General features: G+C 55.8%; 1 protein-coding gene across 2 annotated transcripts; it reads right to left on the reverse strand.

Moving 5' to 3' along the window:
- Positions 1-260: 260 nt before the first annotated feature.
- INSYN1 (inhibitory synaptic factor 1) lies at positions 261-13,041 on the reverse strand. 2 transcript variants are annotated; one of them, XM_019668012.1, is made up of 3 exons: positions 12,111-13,041; positions 10,993-11,115; positions 261-1,088 (listed from the first exon to the last, which is right to left on the reverse strand). In XM_019668012.1, exons 2-3 carry the CDS (start codon positions 11,062-11,064, stop codon positions 366-368), a joined length of 795 nt encoding a protein of 264 aa, XP_019523557.1. In that variant the 5' UTR covers positions 11,065-11,115; positions 12,111-13,041; the 3' UTR covers positions 261-365. The 2 variants fall into 2 exon arrangements, with proteins under 2 accessions (XP_019523557.1, XP_019523556.1); XM_019668011.1 differs by having other exon boundaries at positions 10,993-11,715.
- Positions 13,042-18,785: the final 5,744 nt, after the last annotated feature.

Genomic DNA, 18,785 nt, shown 5'->3' on the forward strand with positions numbered 1-18,785 from the left:
CACTGCTTGAGGGCCTGCCTCCCGTGGATGAATCCCTCAGGACGTGGCTTAGGCCAACAGCCAGACTAAGAGGAGTCTTGGAGCCTCGGAGCCTCGGGTTAGGCCTCCCCACCTAATTTACTTCCCTTCGGACTCCTCCTTCAGGAGCCCTGCAACGAGAAGGAGGGAGGGAGGTTGTGGACACAGCACCCGGGACCCAGGAGGTGTCTCTGTGTCTACGATGAACTCTGGGGAAGCTATGGGCCTGCGGGGCTGGATCCTTAGCATTTTTAAATTTTATTATGACTGTGTTTGTTTAAATATATATATGTATATATATATTTATAACTCTATGTGCCCGCCCCCCTCGGTCCCCTCCCTGGCCCCTAGTTTTTGCCCTTGGCTTTCTGTCTGGGGGCCGTGTAGGGCAGCACCGTCTGCGTGCTCTTGTCTGACACCGTTTGGGTGCTGCTGTTCCTCGTGACCCTTCGGGTCTGCTCCGGGGCCAAGGTGGGGCCTGAGTGGCGGCCCGTCAGTGGAGAGCGCCTCGGCTTGTAGGGGGCTGTGCAGGTCTTGAGGGGGCCTGCATGGGCCTCTCTGCGGGGGGGCTCCGGGGACAGGCCCACCTCCTCCTCGGCCGCTGCTTCCTCGTCGTCCCCCTCCTCATCGTCACAGCACAAAGCATGGTAGAGCACTTTGTCACTGAAGCGCACCCTCTCCCGTGTGCCCGGGGTCCGCTGGGGAAGCTGGCCCTTGGCAGGGCCGGTGCTGAAGGCCTCCTCGCTGGAGGAGTCCGGGGTCTCCACCTGCGGCCCATTGGGGATGGGCATGCCACCGTTCATGAGCCGGTAGTCAGGGCCAGCCCCCGGCCGGGTCGGCTCGGGACCGTCCACAGAGTCCGAGGGGGTGGAGACATCCAGGAAGGAGCAGAACTCCCAGCTGTCTGAGAGGATGTCGGCAGTCATGAAGTCCAGGTGGCCCAGGTCAAAGGGGCCGCCCATACCCGCCTTGTCGCTGCTGGAGGTGCTGCTCACAGTGGCCGTGGTCCAGTCATCTGGCTCCAGTTCAAAGTCGAAGTCTGAGGTCAGCTTATCAATCTGGCTCACCACCTGCCCAGGGAAGGGAAGAGTGAGAGGAGCCAGGCCAGACCTCGCATCATCTAGGTGTGAGCATGCACCCATCCCCTGGCTGCTGGCCCCACAGGACAGTGGCTGGACTTGAGGTCACAGGCTTGTTTGCCCTGTAAAGGGCCCAAACCGGACCAGGGTGAACAGAGTTCATTCCAGTCATTCCCGTTTTCTACTCCTCAGTCTCTTGGGGGAGGGGGGGCTGCCTTCCAGCCCTGCGCTCCATCCATTCACACACCCTTCTCCCTCAAAGCCAGTTGCTATCCTGGGGGCAGCCTTGGTGCTCAGAGCTTGATCTTCCTTTGACTAAGAGGGGGCCATTTAAAGAGGGCTGAGAGACTCCAGCTAGTCCAGTCAGTGGAGAGATGAGAGGTCCATCCGCTCTCAGAGAGAAAATGATATGGGGTGACCAGGAAGCACCCTGAGCCAGCCTGTGCAGCTGGTCAGTGACTGTCCTCCAAGAGTCTCCAGCCCCCCACTCCCATATACCCCAGCCCCTGAGGAGTAGAGATCAATCCTGGCTTGTTGGAGAAGGAATAAGACAAACATTATTTGGTAAGCAATAAAACCCTCCATGCTGGGCCTAGAGCTGCCTGTTAAATGCTCCTGGGGTAGGGGCAGCTCAGATTCAAGGTCAGTGCACCCTGCCCACCCACACATGGGAGCCCTCCCCCAGGACACCCCTGGCCTAGGCCACTGTCAGCGCACGAATCAGGGATGAAGGTGGTGAAGGAAATAGGGAGACCCGGTTGGACACAATCAAGAGGAGACAAGCTTCAGGCCAAATACAAAAACAACAAAACAAGGGCCGGCCGAGTGGCTCAGTTGGTTAAGAGCTCGCTCAAGAGTTTGAGCTCTGAGCAACAGCGGTTCGATTCCTGGCCCGAGCTGAGCAGCCGCTGAGCTGCCAACAGGTGGCAGGATGGCTCAGCTTAAAAAAACCCAAAAAACCCCAGCAAAACAACAAAGCAAACTGGGTGGGGGGGGGGTGGCAAGAGACCCAGAGACAAAGCCACTCGGAGTGAGTCACTAAACCCAGGGCCAGCTCCCAGAGCCTCTCCAATGTTCTTACCTGGGGTCAGAGCAGTCAATGAATTAATTACCTAATGAAGTCCCTAATCAAGAAAACTTTACTGAGGACTACTGCTGCTCAGGGATGTGCTAGGTGTTCTGAAAGGAGTGGGGGTGGGGAGTGCCCCAAAGTGAGAGAGGAAAGCAAGGGCAAAACTGACAGGTCAGGGGGAGTCTGGGTCAGTAAGCCATCTGCTTGGTCAGGGGTCAGGGGGTCCCATGCAGGTGACCTGGTCAGTCAGTTTCCCTCTTGCTTCCTTCTCTGTGTCCTGGGCCACTCTGAGATGGGGCCAAGGGGTGGTTAGGGTTGTATATATCCAGATTTCAGTTTCTCAATCTGTAAATGGGGGGGTTGGGTGAACTAGCTGATCTCCAAGGTTCCTTCCATCTCTGAGATTCTAGGACTCTGTTTATAGGAGTGACTTGAGAGTTTTGGGGTGTCAATTCCTAGGGATGCCCACTCCCCCGAGCCCCAGGCCAGGGTGGCTGGAACACTTGGCTGAGGCCTGCAGAAAAGACACCTGGGTTCCAGACTCAGCTTAGACATTGCTTTGTGTGTCTCTGGACCTCAACTTCATTCGCCACCAAGTGGGTCTGATAACCCCAGCCCTGCCATCCTCACCACAGCTTCCTGAAGAACATGAGAAGGGCAGTGACAGAGCCCCATGGGGCGCTGGTGATAAAAAGAACATCATCTCCCATCTCTGAGCACCTACTATGTGTCAGGCTTTCCGCCCATGAGATCATCTCCGGAGGCACCAGTCACTGGGAGAGCTGAGATTCCTGCCTCCACCAAGCCCTTCAAGACTGCACACAGCTCTGAGTGCTGCTGTGATTTCCAAGCTTGGGCAGGCAACGGGCATAGGGCCCCACCCTCCAATCTGGCCACCCTTTCTTACGTCCCCCACCCGTGACTCCTCTACCACTGAGAAGCTCACATCCCCCAGAAGCCTTTGCTGAACTCAAAGCCCACCTGAGAGCTGGTGGGGACCCCCTGAGTAGGGCCTCTCAAACTGGAGTGTGTGTGATCAGCCCACTCCCCAGAGTTCCTGATTCAGTAGGTTGTGGGTAAGGCTGAAGGAGGTGTGGATCTAACAGGCTTCTTGCTGCTGCTGCTGTGTGTTTGGAGACAAACTTTGAGAACACCTGGTCTAGGGTCACAGGGATTTAAGCTGATGAAGAGCTAGTACTGGGAGTGGTCCTGCACCTCTGGGGCAACCACGCCCTCCAATTAGACTCCCCTGATCAAGCCAGCTGCTGAGCATCTGTTGCTGCTTAAGAGGGGGCAATGCTCATAGGAATCTGGAGTTAAATGACTTGGCTGTGATGGCAAAGTGTTCTATGGTCCTGGACACCCCAATACTGCCTGCCCCAGCCCTCCCTTCAGCCCTGGCTGAGCCGCTACTTCAAGAAAAATGCGTCTGTGTTCCATAGGTCCATGAGCCAGGACCGAGGACCCGGGATTCCCACAACCTGTATCCTGTCCTCCCACCTCACCTCTGGCCCCCTCACCTCGCTTGACAAGCTGCTCCCTCCTTTCCTCCCTCCCAGGGTTGGCTGAGGCCATGCCAGGCCCAAAAGCTGGGCTCCCAATGCCCTGTGAGGGAGATTCAGGGTGCAGATGCCAGGTGCCCGGAAGCCACTAGGCCCAGACACACTTCCCCCAGCCAAGAGGCCCTTGCTGGCCACCTGCTTGGGTGGCCTTCACGTGTAGGCCCTTCCCCTTCTCCCTGAGAATGCCCCGCTCTGGTTCCACCCTGGGGGTGTGGAGGGAAGAGGAAGAGGGGGGCCAGGGTGCAAGTCCCAAGTCGGCTACATCCTGGCTAAGGAGCCTGGGGCAGGTGACATCCCCTCTCTAGGTCTCATTTTCTTCCTGTCAAGTGGGATGATGTTCTTCTCCTCACCTGGGGGGTGGGGATGGAACAGATCTGAATGTGTATGAAACTGCAGAGTCGGCACCACCAAGCACCTAAGAACCTGGGCTCTAGAGCCTCATCTAGGGCCCAACCCTGGCTCATGGCTTACCGGCTTTGTGACCTTAGCCAAGTTACTCCATGTCTCTACGTGCAAGTTTCTTCATCAAGGGAGAACTCTAGTAGTACCTACTTGTTAGAGCTGTGATGAGGGTTTAATGACTCGATGCACAGAAAGCAGGCAAACAATGCAGATTCCCAATACCCACCATGCTAACACATGCCCAGGCCCCTGGCACAGACCCAGGAGCTGATGGCAGTCCATTCTTCACCAAAGGAATGACACTCTGATGGGGACATTTCCAGTGCCCGCGGCAGAATAATGGGACATGTTGGGCCTTTCAAACCTCAGCACGTGAGTGGCACCTCTATTCCTGAAAGTTGGGCTGTCTCCAGACAGAAGTAAAAGAGTTTCTAAAAGCCACATGGTTGAGGCCCAGAGGCAAATCTAGCTCAGTCCATTAGGTGGGACAGGTCATAGCCACTTGATAAATGACATAAGTAAGGATCAGAAAGGGGAGTGAGGTGCCTAGGGTCCCCAGGTCATATGCAGGATCTGCTGCCCACCCCTGGTTCCTTGTTTCATGGGGCAAGTGGTAGGGCAGGTGTGGGGCAGGCCCCATGCTACCTGCCTGTTTGCTTTGGATGTCTCGAAATTTGTGATTTCTCTCTGAGATTTAATAATCATTTTGCCTACATGTAATTTGAGATTGTCTTGGAGTGCAGGGAAAATAATTATATACACAGAAGGAAAGAGAGGGGGAGAGAGAGAATGGAACCATAAAACTCACAGAATCCCAGAACCTCAAAGCCAGAGGGGCTGGAGATAGTGTTAATCCACCCTTCTCACGGTCTGGGTCAGTGGGCCATCTCACTGTGCTTGCTGATAGGGAAACTGAGGCCCGGAGACTGGAAGGAGCTGAGCTGAGACCAAAAGTCGGGAGTCCTGACTCCTGAGCCTGGTCCCTTAAGAACCTGAATTACCTGCTCTAGCGGGAGCAAGAGGGACAGTAGAAAGGAAGGGCAGGGCTGAGGGCTGACACAGAGCCTGCTGGGGGTCCCAGGCCCTATCCCAAGAGTGTCCCCCATCTCTGTCCTGGGCATAGCCTCAGCTCCCCTCGCCTGAACAACCGCACCCACACCTGTCTAGTCTTCCTACTGGCAGCAGCTTCCTGTCCAGCTCCTGCTGCATGCTGCATCCAGGGAACTTCCTTATCAGCTAACAGGACCACAGCAGCCCTCTGCGTCCAGCACTTCCCTGCTCCCCAAAATCCTGAGCCTCTAAAACACCACCCCACACCAAACCTGGCCAAGGGCCCTTTGCTCTCCAGACCTGCCTCCTTACCACCCCTGGACAGCCCACTGAGCTCACTTCTGCTCTGGCCTCACCTGACTGCCTCCCTCCTTTCCTACTCCATCACACTTCCATAAGGAAGGCTTCCTTGAACCCCGGTTGAGGACAGTTTCCCTGCAAAAGGCTCTCAAAGCACCCCGTACCTTTCCTTAACATAGTATCCAGTATTTATCACTGCTACAGTGTTATAAGTGTGCGTGTTATAATGTGGTTGATGTCTGTCTCCCCATGAGGCACAAAGCCCCACGAGGGGTGCCCCAGGAAATGCCGTGCTCACCATTGCATCCCAGTTTGGTACAGGGATCGGCACCCTTTTTATAGATACAGCCGTTGAATGAGTGGATGAGTTGAGACAGCTTAATACAAACTGCTGGGGGCTTCTTTTCTGAGAAAGTGTTCTATGGTCCTGGACACCCCAAAATTGCCAGCCCCAGCCCTCCCTCCAGCCCTGGCTGAGCCGCTACTTCAAGAAAAACGTGTCTGTGTTCCATAGGCCCATGAGCCAGGACCGAGGACCCGGGAGTCCCACGACCTGTATCCTGTCCTCCCACCTCACCTCTGGCCCCCTCACCTCGCTTGACAAGCTGCTCCCTCCTTCCCTCCCTCCCAGCTCCCCAGGCAGCTGGTTACATAACTGGGGATTCTGCATTATTTATGACCGCTGATTATTTTTTAATTCTGTGATTACGTTATTTATTGTCTTCCTGGGGGTTGTGGTGTTGGGGAGGGGGAGTGAGTTGACTGTGATTCATGACTCTCCTCCTGCAATTTGGCCTAATTGGCCAGGAAGCTTCGTGAATCTGTCCGGAGGAGGAGGAGGAGAACGCAAAGGGAAAAGGGAAGCGAGAAATAAAAAAGAAGAAAAAAATCCGCACAATTCTTGCTGAGCTGCGGGTGATGGAGCTGACCCACTTTGGCACAGCTCCGTGGTCCCCAGCCTCTCCTGTTCCAGCTGCTTCCTGGCTGGGCCCTATTTATCTCATGCCCGCACGGCCTGTGGCTCTCTTGGCCACCTCATATGCAGCACCTTACCGACAGGAGGGCACAACTGCCATTGTGCCTGATCCCTAAGCAAATCAGGTGCAGGGATCTGCACCAGCACTCCAGGCTATGGAAGAGTTTTGCCCACCCCTCCATCCTCCTGAGGTATTCAGGCCATGGTGGGCAACTGTGCTCTTCAGCTAGGTCTTACCCAAGAGCCAGTGAGGGGACAGGGGCACCAGTAGTAGACACAGGAACACTGTGAGCCTCCATGCTGAGAGACATCTTGGGGAGGGGGGAACCAAGAGGAGGAGGCCAAGTACCTGCTCAAGGTAAGCTCAACATCTGGTGGGCTGAGGACAAGGGCCCCTACCCATGCCTTTGGGGGCTCCTGGTTGGTAGGGGACAGGGAGAGTGGTGGGGAGACAAATTTGCACCCCAAAACACAGCCAGGGTATTCCTGGAGAGCGTGTGGGATGCTCACTGAGGCAAAATCCAGATTCTGTGCCATGGCCTGCACGCTCTGCGTGCCCGGATTCCCTGCTCCCTCTGCGACCGCACCTCCTACTCTTCTCCGTGTCCCCTCTACTCCAGCTGCACTGGCTTCCTCGCTGGTCCTGACCATGCCAGCAAACTTCCTCCTCAGGACTTCTGCACTGACTGGAGGCCCATCCCCTAGATATCCATCTGACTTGGACCCTCATTTCCTTTGGGTCTCTGTTCAAAAGCCATCTTATTGGAGACCTGCTTCCCACCTCCATCACTGTCATTCTCTCTTTCCTTTCCCTGATGGAAGAGGGTGGGACTGCCTGCTTCAGGTCCAGCCAGGAGGCCAGGGCCCTGGCTCTGACCTCCCTGATCATGGCCAAGAAGCCGATGTGGCTCCAAAGGAGCAAACCCTTACTTGGAGCTGAGGAGCAAGGCAGAGCTAGGACATGCCATCAATAATATCTAACAGCTATGGAGTTAGTGCTGGGCCCATCACTGTGCTAAGTACATTTTATATAATATCTCACTTAATTCTCACCCCCACCCTAGGGCTAGTAGGGGAGGGGAGGCATACAGTTCTGTATCCTCATTTTATAGATAGAAAACAGAAGCACAGAGAGGTAAAGTAACTTTCAAGTTCACACAGCTAAGGGGGCGGAGCTCGTATTTGAACCGGAGATGTCTGGCTCCAAAAAAGCCCATGCTCTTAGCCCATAGGCTGTGCTGCGTCTCTAAATTAAGATCCACAGAATTCTAAGGAGCTTAGAGAGCCTGCTGGGATTGGCCTGGCATCCTGGAGTACTGGGGAACCTAGGAGAGACGAGGGCTAATTAACGATTGACCATCACATCCCTCCTGCAGCACAATGTTATTGGAGGTTCAAGGCACTTTTACATTCCTCACCTCCCTTAGCCCATAAAACTACTTTCCCCACCATGGGACAGAACCTGCCCCCTGTCCACCTGGGAAGCTGGTGGCAGAGCTGCAGCAGGATTTGGGAGGATGGTGGGAGATATGGGAGAGGGAACTCCAAATACTTTAGGGGTGTGAGTAGGTGTTGGCCTCCCTACTGCATGCCAAGCTCCCAATAAATCCTTGTAAAATCACTCTGAGGTGTAAATTATCATCATCCCATTTCAGAGATGAACAGACTGAAGCTTAGGGGCCTGGGGAGGAAGTGCTTTAGTGTCTCTCATCTTTCTATGAGTCTCAGGTTATATGCTCGAGGATGAGGAGGCTCTGCCATAATCAGTGGTGCCTGGGGAAGAGAGCAGCAGATGGAGAAGGAGGCAGATGGCAGAGGGGATACAGCTAAGCTGGCCTTGCTCCTTCATCAAGCACCCTGTGTTGCTCCCTGGCAGTCTTGTATGTGGACCTTGCCTTCATATCTAAGTGCTTTGTCCTCCTGAGCCCAGGACCTGGCTGGTGGGCCCTGAATTGGTGTTGCCTGGGGAATGGGCTGTGATGAGGGAATCCTCTTAACTTTGGGCCTACCCATGCCCCCCACTGAAAAATGCCACACGAAGAGACTGAGAAGGAGAGCCAGGCAGGTCCAGCTTTGCAGCCCCCTTGGAGAACCAAGAGCCCAGATCACAGGATCCAGGGAGGCTGCAACCCTTTACCCTAAACCAGGGCCTGGCGCCCCTGCTTAGTAACCCCATTCCCAACAAATCCATCCCACAGGAAGTCAGTTACGGCATCTCCTCTCCTGCCTGGGCCTCCCAGAGCCTCACCTTCCCCAACATGTCCCTCTGCCCATCACCCCATGTCCAGACCCTGCCTAGGGGATGGGGGAGTTCTGAGGCCTGTCCCCCCTCCCAGCTGGGTGCCATTGGCAACAGGCATGTGGTGGCATACAGGGTAGATCTGGTTGCCTTAGCAACCTGCCAAAGTCTTGGGTGAAGGCACATGGCCTACAGGGGGGATGGGGGAGGGGTCTCATCTTTTTCTGTCCTGGCTCGGGCCTCTGGGCTGCGTAGCCATGAACCTGAAGCTGTGCTGTTCAGGACACAGGAGTAGATGAGAGTGTGTGCTGAGAAGGAAGGGAGGGGACATCTCAGAGATCTGCAAGTAAATCCTAGTGCATTTGATCTTCCTGCCTTCCCTGCCCCTCCCCCCATGGGCACCCTCTCACAGCATCACAGCATGAGCATCAGGCATTGGCTCTAGAAGGTCCCTAACAAAATGGAAGGGGTTGCCCATTAGCCTACCTGCTGAAGCCCAGGGTAGGAACCAGGAACCTGGGTTCTAGGCTTAGATCTGCTGCTGGTAGGCTCTGTGACCTCTGGCCAAGCCCCTATCCCTCTCTGGGCCTTAGAATCATTAACAGGAAATGGACAGGGCTGGTCTGGATGGCCTGTGAGATGTCTTCCAGCTCTGGATGGCTATGCTGGGCTGGAGGGCAGAGGTCTGGAAGTTGGTCGCTTGGGAGTAGGCTCTGTGCTATGTCAAAGCTGACTCCCAGGCTCAGAGTCAGTCCTGGCTCTCTCTGGGCGGGCCTGCTAGGGCATAGGTCCCATGTCTCTGCCCCAAACTGAAACTCTGGGCAGTTTGCATGACTCAGACAGAACTACAAAACACCTGGAATAAGATGGGGTGGGGGAGGGGCAAAGAGGTGATGGTAGTCCTTTGGACCAATGAGGTTGGGAGAGGAGGGGTTGCTCGAGGGCATCTGGCCTTTGACCACCAAACTGTAGTCCCCAGGGATGTTCAGCCCAGATCCTGGCCAGCCCAGTCCGTGGGCAGAAACACCATCACCTCTCTACCTGCAGCAGCAGCCATTCCTGCCGCCTGAGGAAGGCCTTCCTGGCAGGCTCCACGAGGCTGGCTCTAGGCAGAGGGGCTGCCTACGCGACTTCAGCTCCTGTCCCGGCATCTCCACTTTTGACACACCTCCCTCCAAACACCCCTGCTTCTTGGCTCTTGGGCCATGCTGGAAGGCCACTTTGCCAGCCTGAATTTGGTTCCCACCATCACACCTTCTCCTCAGTCCTCCTAGAGCCCCCCTCCTCCCCACACAGCTGGCTGGGGGAGAACTCAGTGCATAACTCCAGTTCAATCACTCTCCCTGCTACCTCTGCAGGGGCCCTGGTTACAAGGAGTTGAAATTTACCTAAAGCCCACCTGGCTTGCATAATGGTACCCAGTGGGCAAATTCAGGCCAGCGGCTCAGAACGCTGGTCATGCATTTTGGGCTCAAACACAGCTCAAGGGGCAGGGCCAAGGACACGTGTACCTCATTACCCCGGCAATGTGGGGATGGCAATTAAACCAGGCTCCACTCAGACAGACAGAGAGGGGAACACATCCCAGGGTCTCTTGGTAACTTTTCAGCATTGGCAGAAAACATTCAGGACTGGGGGATGGGAATACATCCCTTTAGAGGAGGTTCCTGCCCCTGCCAATGTACATGTGAACTTTGGTACCCACTAGCAGCCCCCTAGACCCATTTCTACTTCAGAGCAGGGAGGACACAGCTGGCTCTAGTATTTCCAGGATCAAGGGTTCTGAGTAACTCTGTGATCTCTGGGGAATGCTCTGAGCTGGGCCCCCGAGCAGTAGGGACTGCCTCATTAGAGCCACCCACACTCTCCTAGAGCCCCTGTAACCAGCTCTGAGTCTGGAAGGCAGATGGTGGGGTCAGAGGTCAGCTTGGACTCCAGAAGAGTGTCTTCCATAAAGAGGCCATGGTGGGACTCAGTCCTATGGGCCACCTTGGCAGCTGCATGTACTAACCCCAGAGCCAAGGGCCCAGCACACACTGCTCAAGCAGCCTCTGCAACATCAAGACCCTTCCAGCTCTGGGGTATGGTAAGATTTTTAGCAAAGTGGATTTGGGGAAAGGAGAACAAGGAGAAGGAGGTATCCAGCAGAGTGACACACGTGCACACAGCTTTGTGTGTACACACACACACACACACACACACACACACACACACACAGAAACATACATGTGAGAGCACATTTTTGTGCCAGGCCCAGGAAAACTGGTCTAAGGTCCGTCTGGCCCCTCACTCACCTCCCTGAGCTCCTTGGCCACCTCCTTGAGTTCCCGCAGGATGCCCTCGAGCTGCCCGATGACCATCTTCATGCGCTGTCGAATCCGCTCACGCTGGCCACCACTGCTGGGGTCGTCACTGGGCTGCCCGAGGTCCGGGGTGCCCCGAATGTTCATTGTTTACCACGTGGCCGCAGGCCTGCCCATGCTCCCCCCAGCGGGGCACACACTGTGTTTGCCTCCACAGAGCCCCCCTCGGCCAGGCAGAGCTCCACATCTTAACGGCCCCCCAGCCCACCCTGGCCCTGGGTGGCCCTCACCCAGCCCCTGCCCCCTGTCACTCCACCTCCTCTGCCTCTGGGTGGGGAATGGGACACCCAGAGGAAGACAGAATCTGACAGAGAGGGTCAAGGTGAGGACACAGGAGGGCAGGGGGAGGGGCCTATGGTCTCAGGAGTGGCCTCCAGGACTTGAAGCGCCTGTGGGTGTACTGGGCTGATGTCTGACTGAGCCTGGACACACAGGCAGGGGGATGACTCTGCAGGGACTAAGGGTAAGAGGTGCCCTTGGGTTCGGGGGAAGGCAGCAGCAATCCCCTCACAACTCCTGGGCAGTTGCAGAGGCAAAGGTCTCCGGATGCAACTGACACCTGCAGAGGGTTGGTGGCTGGGTCTTCCAGATGTGGAAGGGGCTCCAGATGTGGGTAGCTCTGGGAAGGGAACTGGATTGGAGGAGGGCAGCCCCCTGCAGAGAGAGCGAGCCTGGCGTCAGCCCTCCTCGGCTGCAGCACCAGCCAGCAATGCTGCTGCCTCCCTCCTCTCCCCAGACTGCACCCTTCCTCTCTGGGGATTTTTTTTTTCTTTTTGGGAAGGGGTGGTACAGGCAGATGGTCTACAGAGGGAAAGGAGGGAGCCCTTGCTTTAGGCAGAAGTCCTCAGCCTGCGGTGGGGCACCGTGCTCCAGCTCCCCCGCCCCCCCAAACCCCCTACCCAACCAGGCCTGGTCCGGCCGATTGACCGGAGGGTCGCTCCAGTCTTATATCCTCCTCCGTAGTGCTCTCAGGGTGCCCTCGTTCCCAGCGGACCCTCCCTTCCCCAGCCCCGCCTTCCCTTAGAACCCCGCGCCGCTCCAGGACTCACCGAAGGTGGGGGCACCGGCTTGCCTTCCGAGCAGCGTCGGGGGCCAAGCCCCAAGGCGAGGTTGGGGGGCCCCCCAGGCCCCCTAGGGCGGGCTTCTCTCTCTGGACCCTTCGGCCCCTGGCCTCAGGGAGGTCCTCAGCGCCGCCCTGGGAGACATCCGAGCGGTGGGAGGGGGCGGGGCCTCCGCGCTCCCAGGATGGGGGCAGGAAAAATCTCCCCTAACCCCGCCGGGCTCCGGGTGGGGAAGGAGTGAGGGTCCGGCGGGCCCGGGGCTCCGAGGCCACAGGTGACCCGGGCGCAGGGCGACCGAGGCGACGCCGGTCCGGTCCCAGCTCCTTAGCCAAAGTCGGAGGGATCGGAGGATGCCGGGATCCCCTCAGCCCGCGCCCAGCGTTCCCCAGGCTTGGCACCGTCCGGGCTTCGCTCTGTCCAGTCCAGAACCGCCGGCGCCGGGCCCCGCGGGGTATGCCCTGCTCCGAGTGAGCTGGCACCGTTGGGCGCCCGGGACGCGCTCAGCCCGGACCCAGGATGTCCGCGCTCCCGCGCCGGCGGCTCCGGGGCAGCCTCGAGGGTCCGCGCAGCCCAACCCAGGGCTCCGCCGGCGGCGAGAGCGCTCCCACCTCTCAGTCCACGATCCGAAAGGTCCGGAAGCCGCTGGGCCCAGGAGGAGGGGCGGCGTCCGCCGCGGGACTGGTCCCCGCGGGGCCTGGCCGAGAGCGCGCAAGACAGGGGGCCCGGCCCAGCTGGGTTCGGCGGCCGGGGCGCGGGCGGGAGCGGCGCCGGGTGGAAGGGAGGCGGCGACACGAGCGAGAGGAGGAGGCGCGGCGAGGAGAGAGGAGAGGGGAGGCAGAGGAGGGCGCGCGGCCGCCCAGCGGGGCAGGGCGCACGGGGCTCGCAGCCTCTGCTGCGCGGCCGCCGCCTCCCGGCTCNCTCCCTCCAAGGCCGCCCGGCTCCGCGGCTCCGAGCGCTCGGTGCTGGCAGGGAAGGGCTGGCCCCGCGCTCTGGGAGGGAGCTTTTAAAGCGACGCGCCGCCCGCCGCCCGCACTCGGCAGCCCCCGGCCTGCCCCACGCTCCCCGCCCGACTGGCCGCCCGGGCGGGCGCAGCTCCCTCCAAGGCCGCCCGGCTCCGCGGCTCCGAGCGCTCGGTGCTGGCAGGGAAGGGCTGGCCCCGCGCTCTGGGCCCGCTCCTCGAGCGCCGCGCCGCCCGCCGCCCGCACTCGGCAGCCCCCGGCCTGCCCCGCGCTCCCCGCCCGACTGGCCGCCCGGGCGGGCGCTGCTCCCTCCAAGGCCGCCCGGCTCCGCGGCTCCGAGCGCTCGGTGCTGGCAGGGAAGGGCTGGCCCCGCGCTCTGGGAGGGAGCTTTTAAAGCGACACACACGCCTCCTAGGACCGAGAGCGAGCACCTAGCGGGGGTCTCGCAACCTCGGTGACGGGAGATGTCCTGAGCTGGCGGGGCTGGAGGCCGAGTAGGCTGGTCGGACTTCGCTGACCTCGGGGCACAGAGGGACAGCGGGCTACAGACTTAGTTCCCTCCTACCTTTCCAGACACCCCCCCATTGCCCCTTCCTCCACTGCAGTGCACCCCACGCTTCCCTTTTGGTTAAGTTTCCCACATCCAGATTCTCCCCTTCCCCCACCTACCTCAAACTACCCCAGATATTGCCTTAAATCAGATTGATTCAGAAAATAAAATGTGGACAACCTTTACTGAGTACCTACGCTGTGCCAAGCTCTGGGCTGGGAGCGGCTGAGAGTTGGAAGCTCTGCAGATAACAGGTATGCCTTAGACACAGGTCACTTCGTTCAGTGATTCATCCACTTACTCAACATTTATTCCGCACCTTCTGTGTATCAGACCCCATGACTCTGGGATCAAAGGAAGGAAAGCAGCATTTCAAGAAGCTCACTGCTCCTGGGGAGACATTCCTGAGTAAGCTGAGGGGTGGTCAATACGGAACAAAGGCAAGTTCTAGAAGCAATGGTAAGGGGCGGAGGAGGGCGGAGAAGGGCGGGGAGCAAGCAGCCTTTTGCCAGGGGCTGGCAGGCTTTCTGGGGAGGCAACCCTGAGCTGTGTGGCAGAGGGAAGTAGGAGTCACCCAGGTGACTGTCATCCTGGGGGAGGTAGGGGTGAGCATTCCAATCAGGGAGGAGGGGAGAGCAGAGCTCAGAAGCAGAAGTGAGGGGAGGGCGACTTTGAGCTAACTGTAGCCTTTTAGGGACACCATTTTGACAGCTCTGTGGATGGTGGATTAAAGGAAGATCGATCCTGGAGAGATCCCCAGGTGGTGGTTAGGAGCTTGGATTTGATCCTGGAGCAGAGGGAACCTGGTCCTGCTTGCCCCTCCTACCCCCCCAAGAGATCCCTCTGGGGCAAGTGGCTGGTGGATCTGAGGGCTAGACCACAGTGGGGAGACAGTTAGGAGGCTGTTACAAGAATGGAGCTGAGAGAGGAGGGGCTGGAGTGGCAGCAGAGATGGAGAGGAGGGGATGCTTTGAGAAATCATTTAGGAGAATGTGGCAGGACTTAGAGACTGGTTGAACTTTGAGAGGGAGGGAGAGTCTAGGATGCCCCTGGGTTCCACTTTGGGAGCCTGGGTAGATGGTTGTACCCACCAGTTGAGTTGGAGAACAAAGAGGGAAGAACAGGTCTGGGGTGAAGAAGAGGAGGAGTCCAATTTGGGACAGGTGGTGATATCCTGAAGACAGTTGAGTATATGGGTCTATGTCTGGGCTTGAGAGCATTTTTTTTTTGGTGTGGGGAGTCCTCATTAGAGGGGATGAGATTGAGCAGGAAGACTGTGTAGACTAGTAACACAAGCAGTAGCTCCATGCTAGAACCTTGGGAAAGAAACCCTGAGGAAACTGGACAGGAGCAGCCAGGGAGATAGAAGAACCAGGAGAGTGGGGCATCATACAGCCCCAGGAGAAGAGGCTTTGGAGGAATCATGTGCTCAGTGACCAAGGCTGCAGGAAGCAGCTGTGAGAGAAGGGATGGAAAGTGTCTGCTGGCCTGGGTACAAAGGAGACCACTGGTGATGTGCCAGGGACAGGTTTTTGGGAGGAAGGGAAGGAAAGTGTTAGGAGCCAAATCATTGGATATTGAGGGCTGAGTGATTGGTGAAGAATAGGAGTTGGTGAGTATAGGTGGCATTGTCAAAAGTTCAAGTGACAGGGTTGTAGAGATGGATGAGGGGTCCAGGGAGATGGGGCTGGATGGTGGTTTGAGGCTGGCCCATGGGGACCTGGAATTCCAGTGATGGTGACTGTTGTGGTTCTATCACTAACATCCATCTCCAGAACGTTTTTCATCTTGTAAAGCTGAAATTCTACGTCCATTAAACAATAACTGCCCATTCTCCCTCCCTGCCCCTGGCCCCTGGCAACCACCATTCTACTTTCTGTGTCTCTGAATGTGACTACTCTAGGTACCTCATAGAAGTGGAATTATACAGTCCCACTAATCACTTTTGTGGAAGCTGTAATGTTAAGGGATGGCCAAGATCAAAATGGACTGAGCCTGAGAAAATGAGTTTCTAGTCTTAGATGCATGGAACCATCGGCCTATGTGCAGTTTGGGGAAGATGTGTTTGAAGTGGGAGTGTTAGGGGACAATGAACTCAGTTTGAAAGGATGGGATGTGACTGCTTAATACCTAATTGATTTGGGGTCTCATTAATAGAAGTAAGATGTTGTTAAAAAGGGAGGTGACATTTCTTCTGTCATCTGTGTGGATCAAACTATGTCTAAGACCTCAGTTCACTGGGTGTGTCCACAGGAGGGCAGCCAGTATGGAGGAGGGGAGAGACTGGTGCATATGTCTTGTGAAGAAGGGTTGGGTTGGTCAGGGCAGGCTGGAGAAGAGGAATCTCAGAAGGGGTCTCTGATTGTAAATCTCCAAGGGGCTACCACAGGTGAGAGGGAACAGATAGGTTCTGGGTGGATCTCAGGCTTGCCTGTCTTAGTGTTTGGAAATTGACTCATCCTCTCTTCCCTCCAACCTCCGTAGCTACTGGCCCAGATGTCCCATCCTTCAGATTTCTGCTTAGATCCACGGCCCCACCACCCCCTAGCCTTCTCTGGTCCTTTTGTCAACAGGAAGAAATAGAAGCACTCTTTTGGCCCTTAACTAAGTGTTTTCCAGGATGTTCATTTAATGTGCTAGCTGTGTGACCTTGGGCAAGTCACTTAACCTCTCTAAGCGGGTATAAGGAGCCCATAAACATTTTTGTTTTTTCCTGTATTGACTATCATGCCAAAAAGGAAAAAAAGAAAGGTTGTTTTCTACTGTCTCTTTGACTGAAAAAAATAAGTGCACCTACTTTCCAGGGTCATTGTAAGCACGGAATAGGACAATGAACATGGACGTACTTGGTCCAAAGCCTGGCACCTGGTAGGTGCTCCATAGATGGTAGCTGCCCTCAGCTCTTATTAATGGCTTCTTGTTTGTAAACCTTATTGTCTTATGAGGCTGTGAGTTCCCATGACGGTGTCTGTGTTGTGTCTGCCCTGTCTCTCACATAGACCAGTGGAGTGAAGTGTGACAGCTAGTGAATTTACTTTACTTTGGCCTGTTTTCCATTGTCCCACTTCTGGCATTCCTTTCCTTTGGGAAATTCCTCCTTGTCATCACATAGATCTGACAGGTCGTTTGTTAAAGTTCCTCTACTCCCACCCATGCCTACCCCAGTGTCAGCAGGTCGGCATGTGACCCAGACAGCATCAATCATAGAAGCCCATCCTCCAGCACCAGTGATTGGCCCAAGGGGTGGGTACATTACCCAAACAAGGCCAATCAGAGGCTTTCCCTGGGATTGATATGTAGATGCTGGGAGGAGGAAGCCTCCTTCCTAAGGGGCACAAAGCTGAATGCTATGGGCCTGAGGCTGTGGACAAGGCATCTTCCCCACTAAATGTAAGAGCCAAGTAAGGCAACAGAGGGATGAGAAATTTAGAGAGCATGATGGCAGCACTGAGTCCTAATTTTGGCTCTTATGCCTTTGTTCCTGCAGTCCTTCTCAGTCCTGGAAGCTGCAGTAACATCCCACCCATCTGTAAGAGACAATGAATTTCTTCATTGCTCCAGCTGGTTTGGTGAGCTTCTGTCTCATGCAGCCAATGGGAGTCTGATGAGTACATTTGGGGACTACTAAATGAACAGACGATCTACTGGATGATTGGACTTCCACATGGGGGAGAGGATTCCAAAAACCCTAAACCAGAGGGTCAGCAGCTGCTGCCCTGTGGCCACGGAGGGGAGGGTGGGTATTTGGGAGGTTATTGCATCAGGCAGACTTGGATTTGGGCCCCAGTTCTGCCATTCACCGGCTGTGTGATCTTGGGCAAGTTACCTGGCCTCTCTGAATTTGAGGTTCCTTATCTGTAAAGTAGTCAAAATGATAGTTGACTGCATACAGTTACCTTGAGGATGGAATAAAATAAGGAACAAAATGCCTCAGACACATGCCCAAGATGAGGGTGCAGGGAAGGCAGGAGTGGGGAAAACGGCAGCTCTTTTTCTTAGCCTGCCATCCATTGAGGCTGACTGTGCAAGACTGAGACCGACACGCAGGTCCAGAGGGAACAAAGATCCAATCTTCAGGCTGAATTCTCAGAAGGAATGGGTCCTGGCACAGGAGAGGCGGTGCCTGCGCCAGAATGAGCATGGTCAGGCTTCTCAAAGAGACAATAGAGACATTACAGAAGCTAGCACTTAGGCAATGGAGTTGGAAGGATCTGGCCAGCTTTCCCACGAACCACGTGACTCGCTAAATCTTCCCTCTCTGTAAATACCTTCCTGATAATTGTCTTGAGGACTAAATGAAACAGTTCATGTCACATATTCAGCACAGGGCTTAGTAGGTGTTCCATAAATATTAGCTATTATTATTGACATTTGGGGCCTAGGGAAATTTTCTAAACACAAAGGTGGGATGAGTGCATAACGCCATAGACAAATTTTTCATGAAAAAAATCCCCCATTAAAAGAGGGTCTGTAGCTGAGCCTCCTAGGAAAGGCCATTTCAGACAGAGGAGGAGATGACTGGTTGGACAGTGGGAGGCATATATTGGGGAAGCCATGTCTGCGGACACCTCTGTCAGCTTCCTGCCCACTGAAACCTCCCCCATGGAGGCAAGGTTCTCAAGAGATGTTTCTACACTGGCTGCTCCCTCTTGCTCACTTCGTATCACTCCTCAAACCTGATAACCTTGCATTGCTGGGGTCACCCTCACTGAGCAAGTCCTTGGTCTTGCTGAGACCAGTGGACACTTTTCATCCTCTGTCCAAGGTTAGCCTTTTGTGGTACCCGACCCTGCTAAGATTGTCCTGCCTGGCACCCTCTCCTCTGTGGCATCACAACTCGTTTGTCCCAATTCTCTTCCTCCTCTCTGGGTGCTGCTTCTCAGCCGGCTTCAAGAATTCTTCTTCTTCCTCTGGTACCTTAAATGTTGGTGATCCGTGGGATTCTCACCTAGACTCTCTTCTCACTCCACATACCTTCCCCAAGGGAGTGCTTCTACACTCCCTAAAAGTTCTTGACATCCAATTTGTTATTTCCAGAAAAGCCCTCTCCAAAGCTTCAGACTACCGTATTTGCCGGCGTATAAGACGATTTTTTGGCCCTGAAAAATATGCCTCCAAGTGGGGGGTCGTCTTATACGCCAGGTACACTTCAGA

The sequence above is a fragment of the Hipposideros armiger genome, unplaced genomic scaffold (assembly GCF_001890085.2).
Source record: "Hipposideros armiger isolate ML-2016 unplaced genomic scaffold, ASM189008v1 scaffold_511, whole genome shotgun sequence".
Lineage (NCBI taxonomy): Eukaryota > Metazoa > Chordata > Mammalia > Chiroptera > Hipposideridae > Hipposideros > Hipposideros armiger.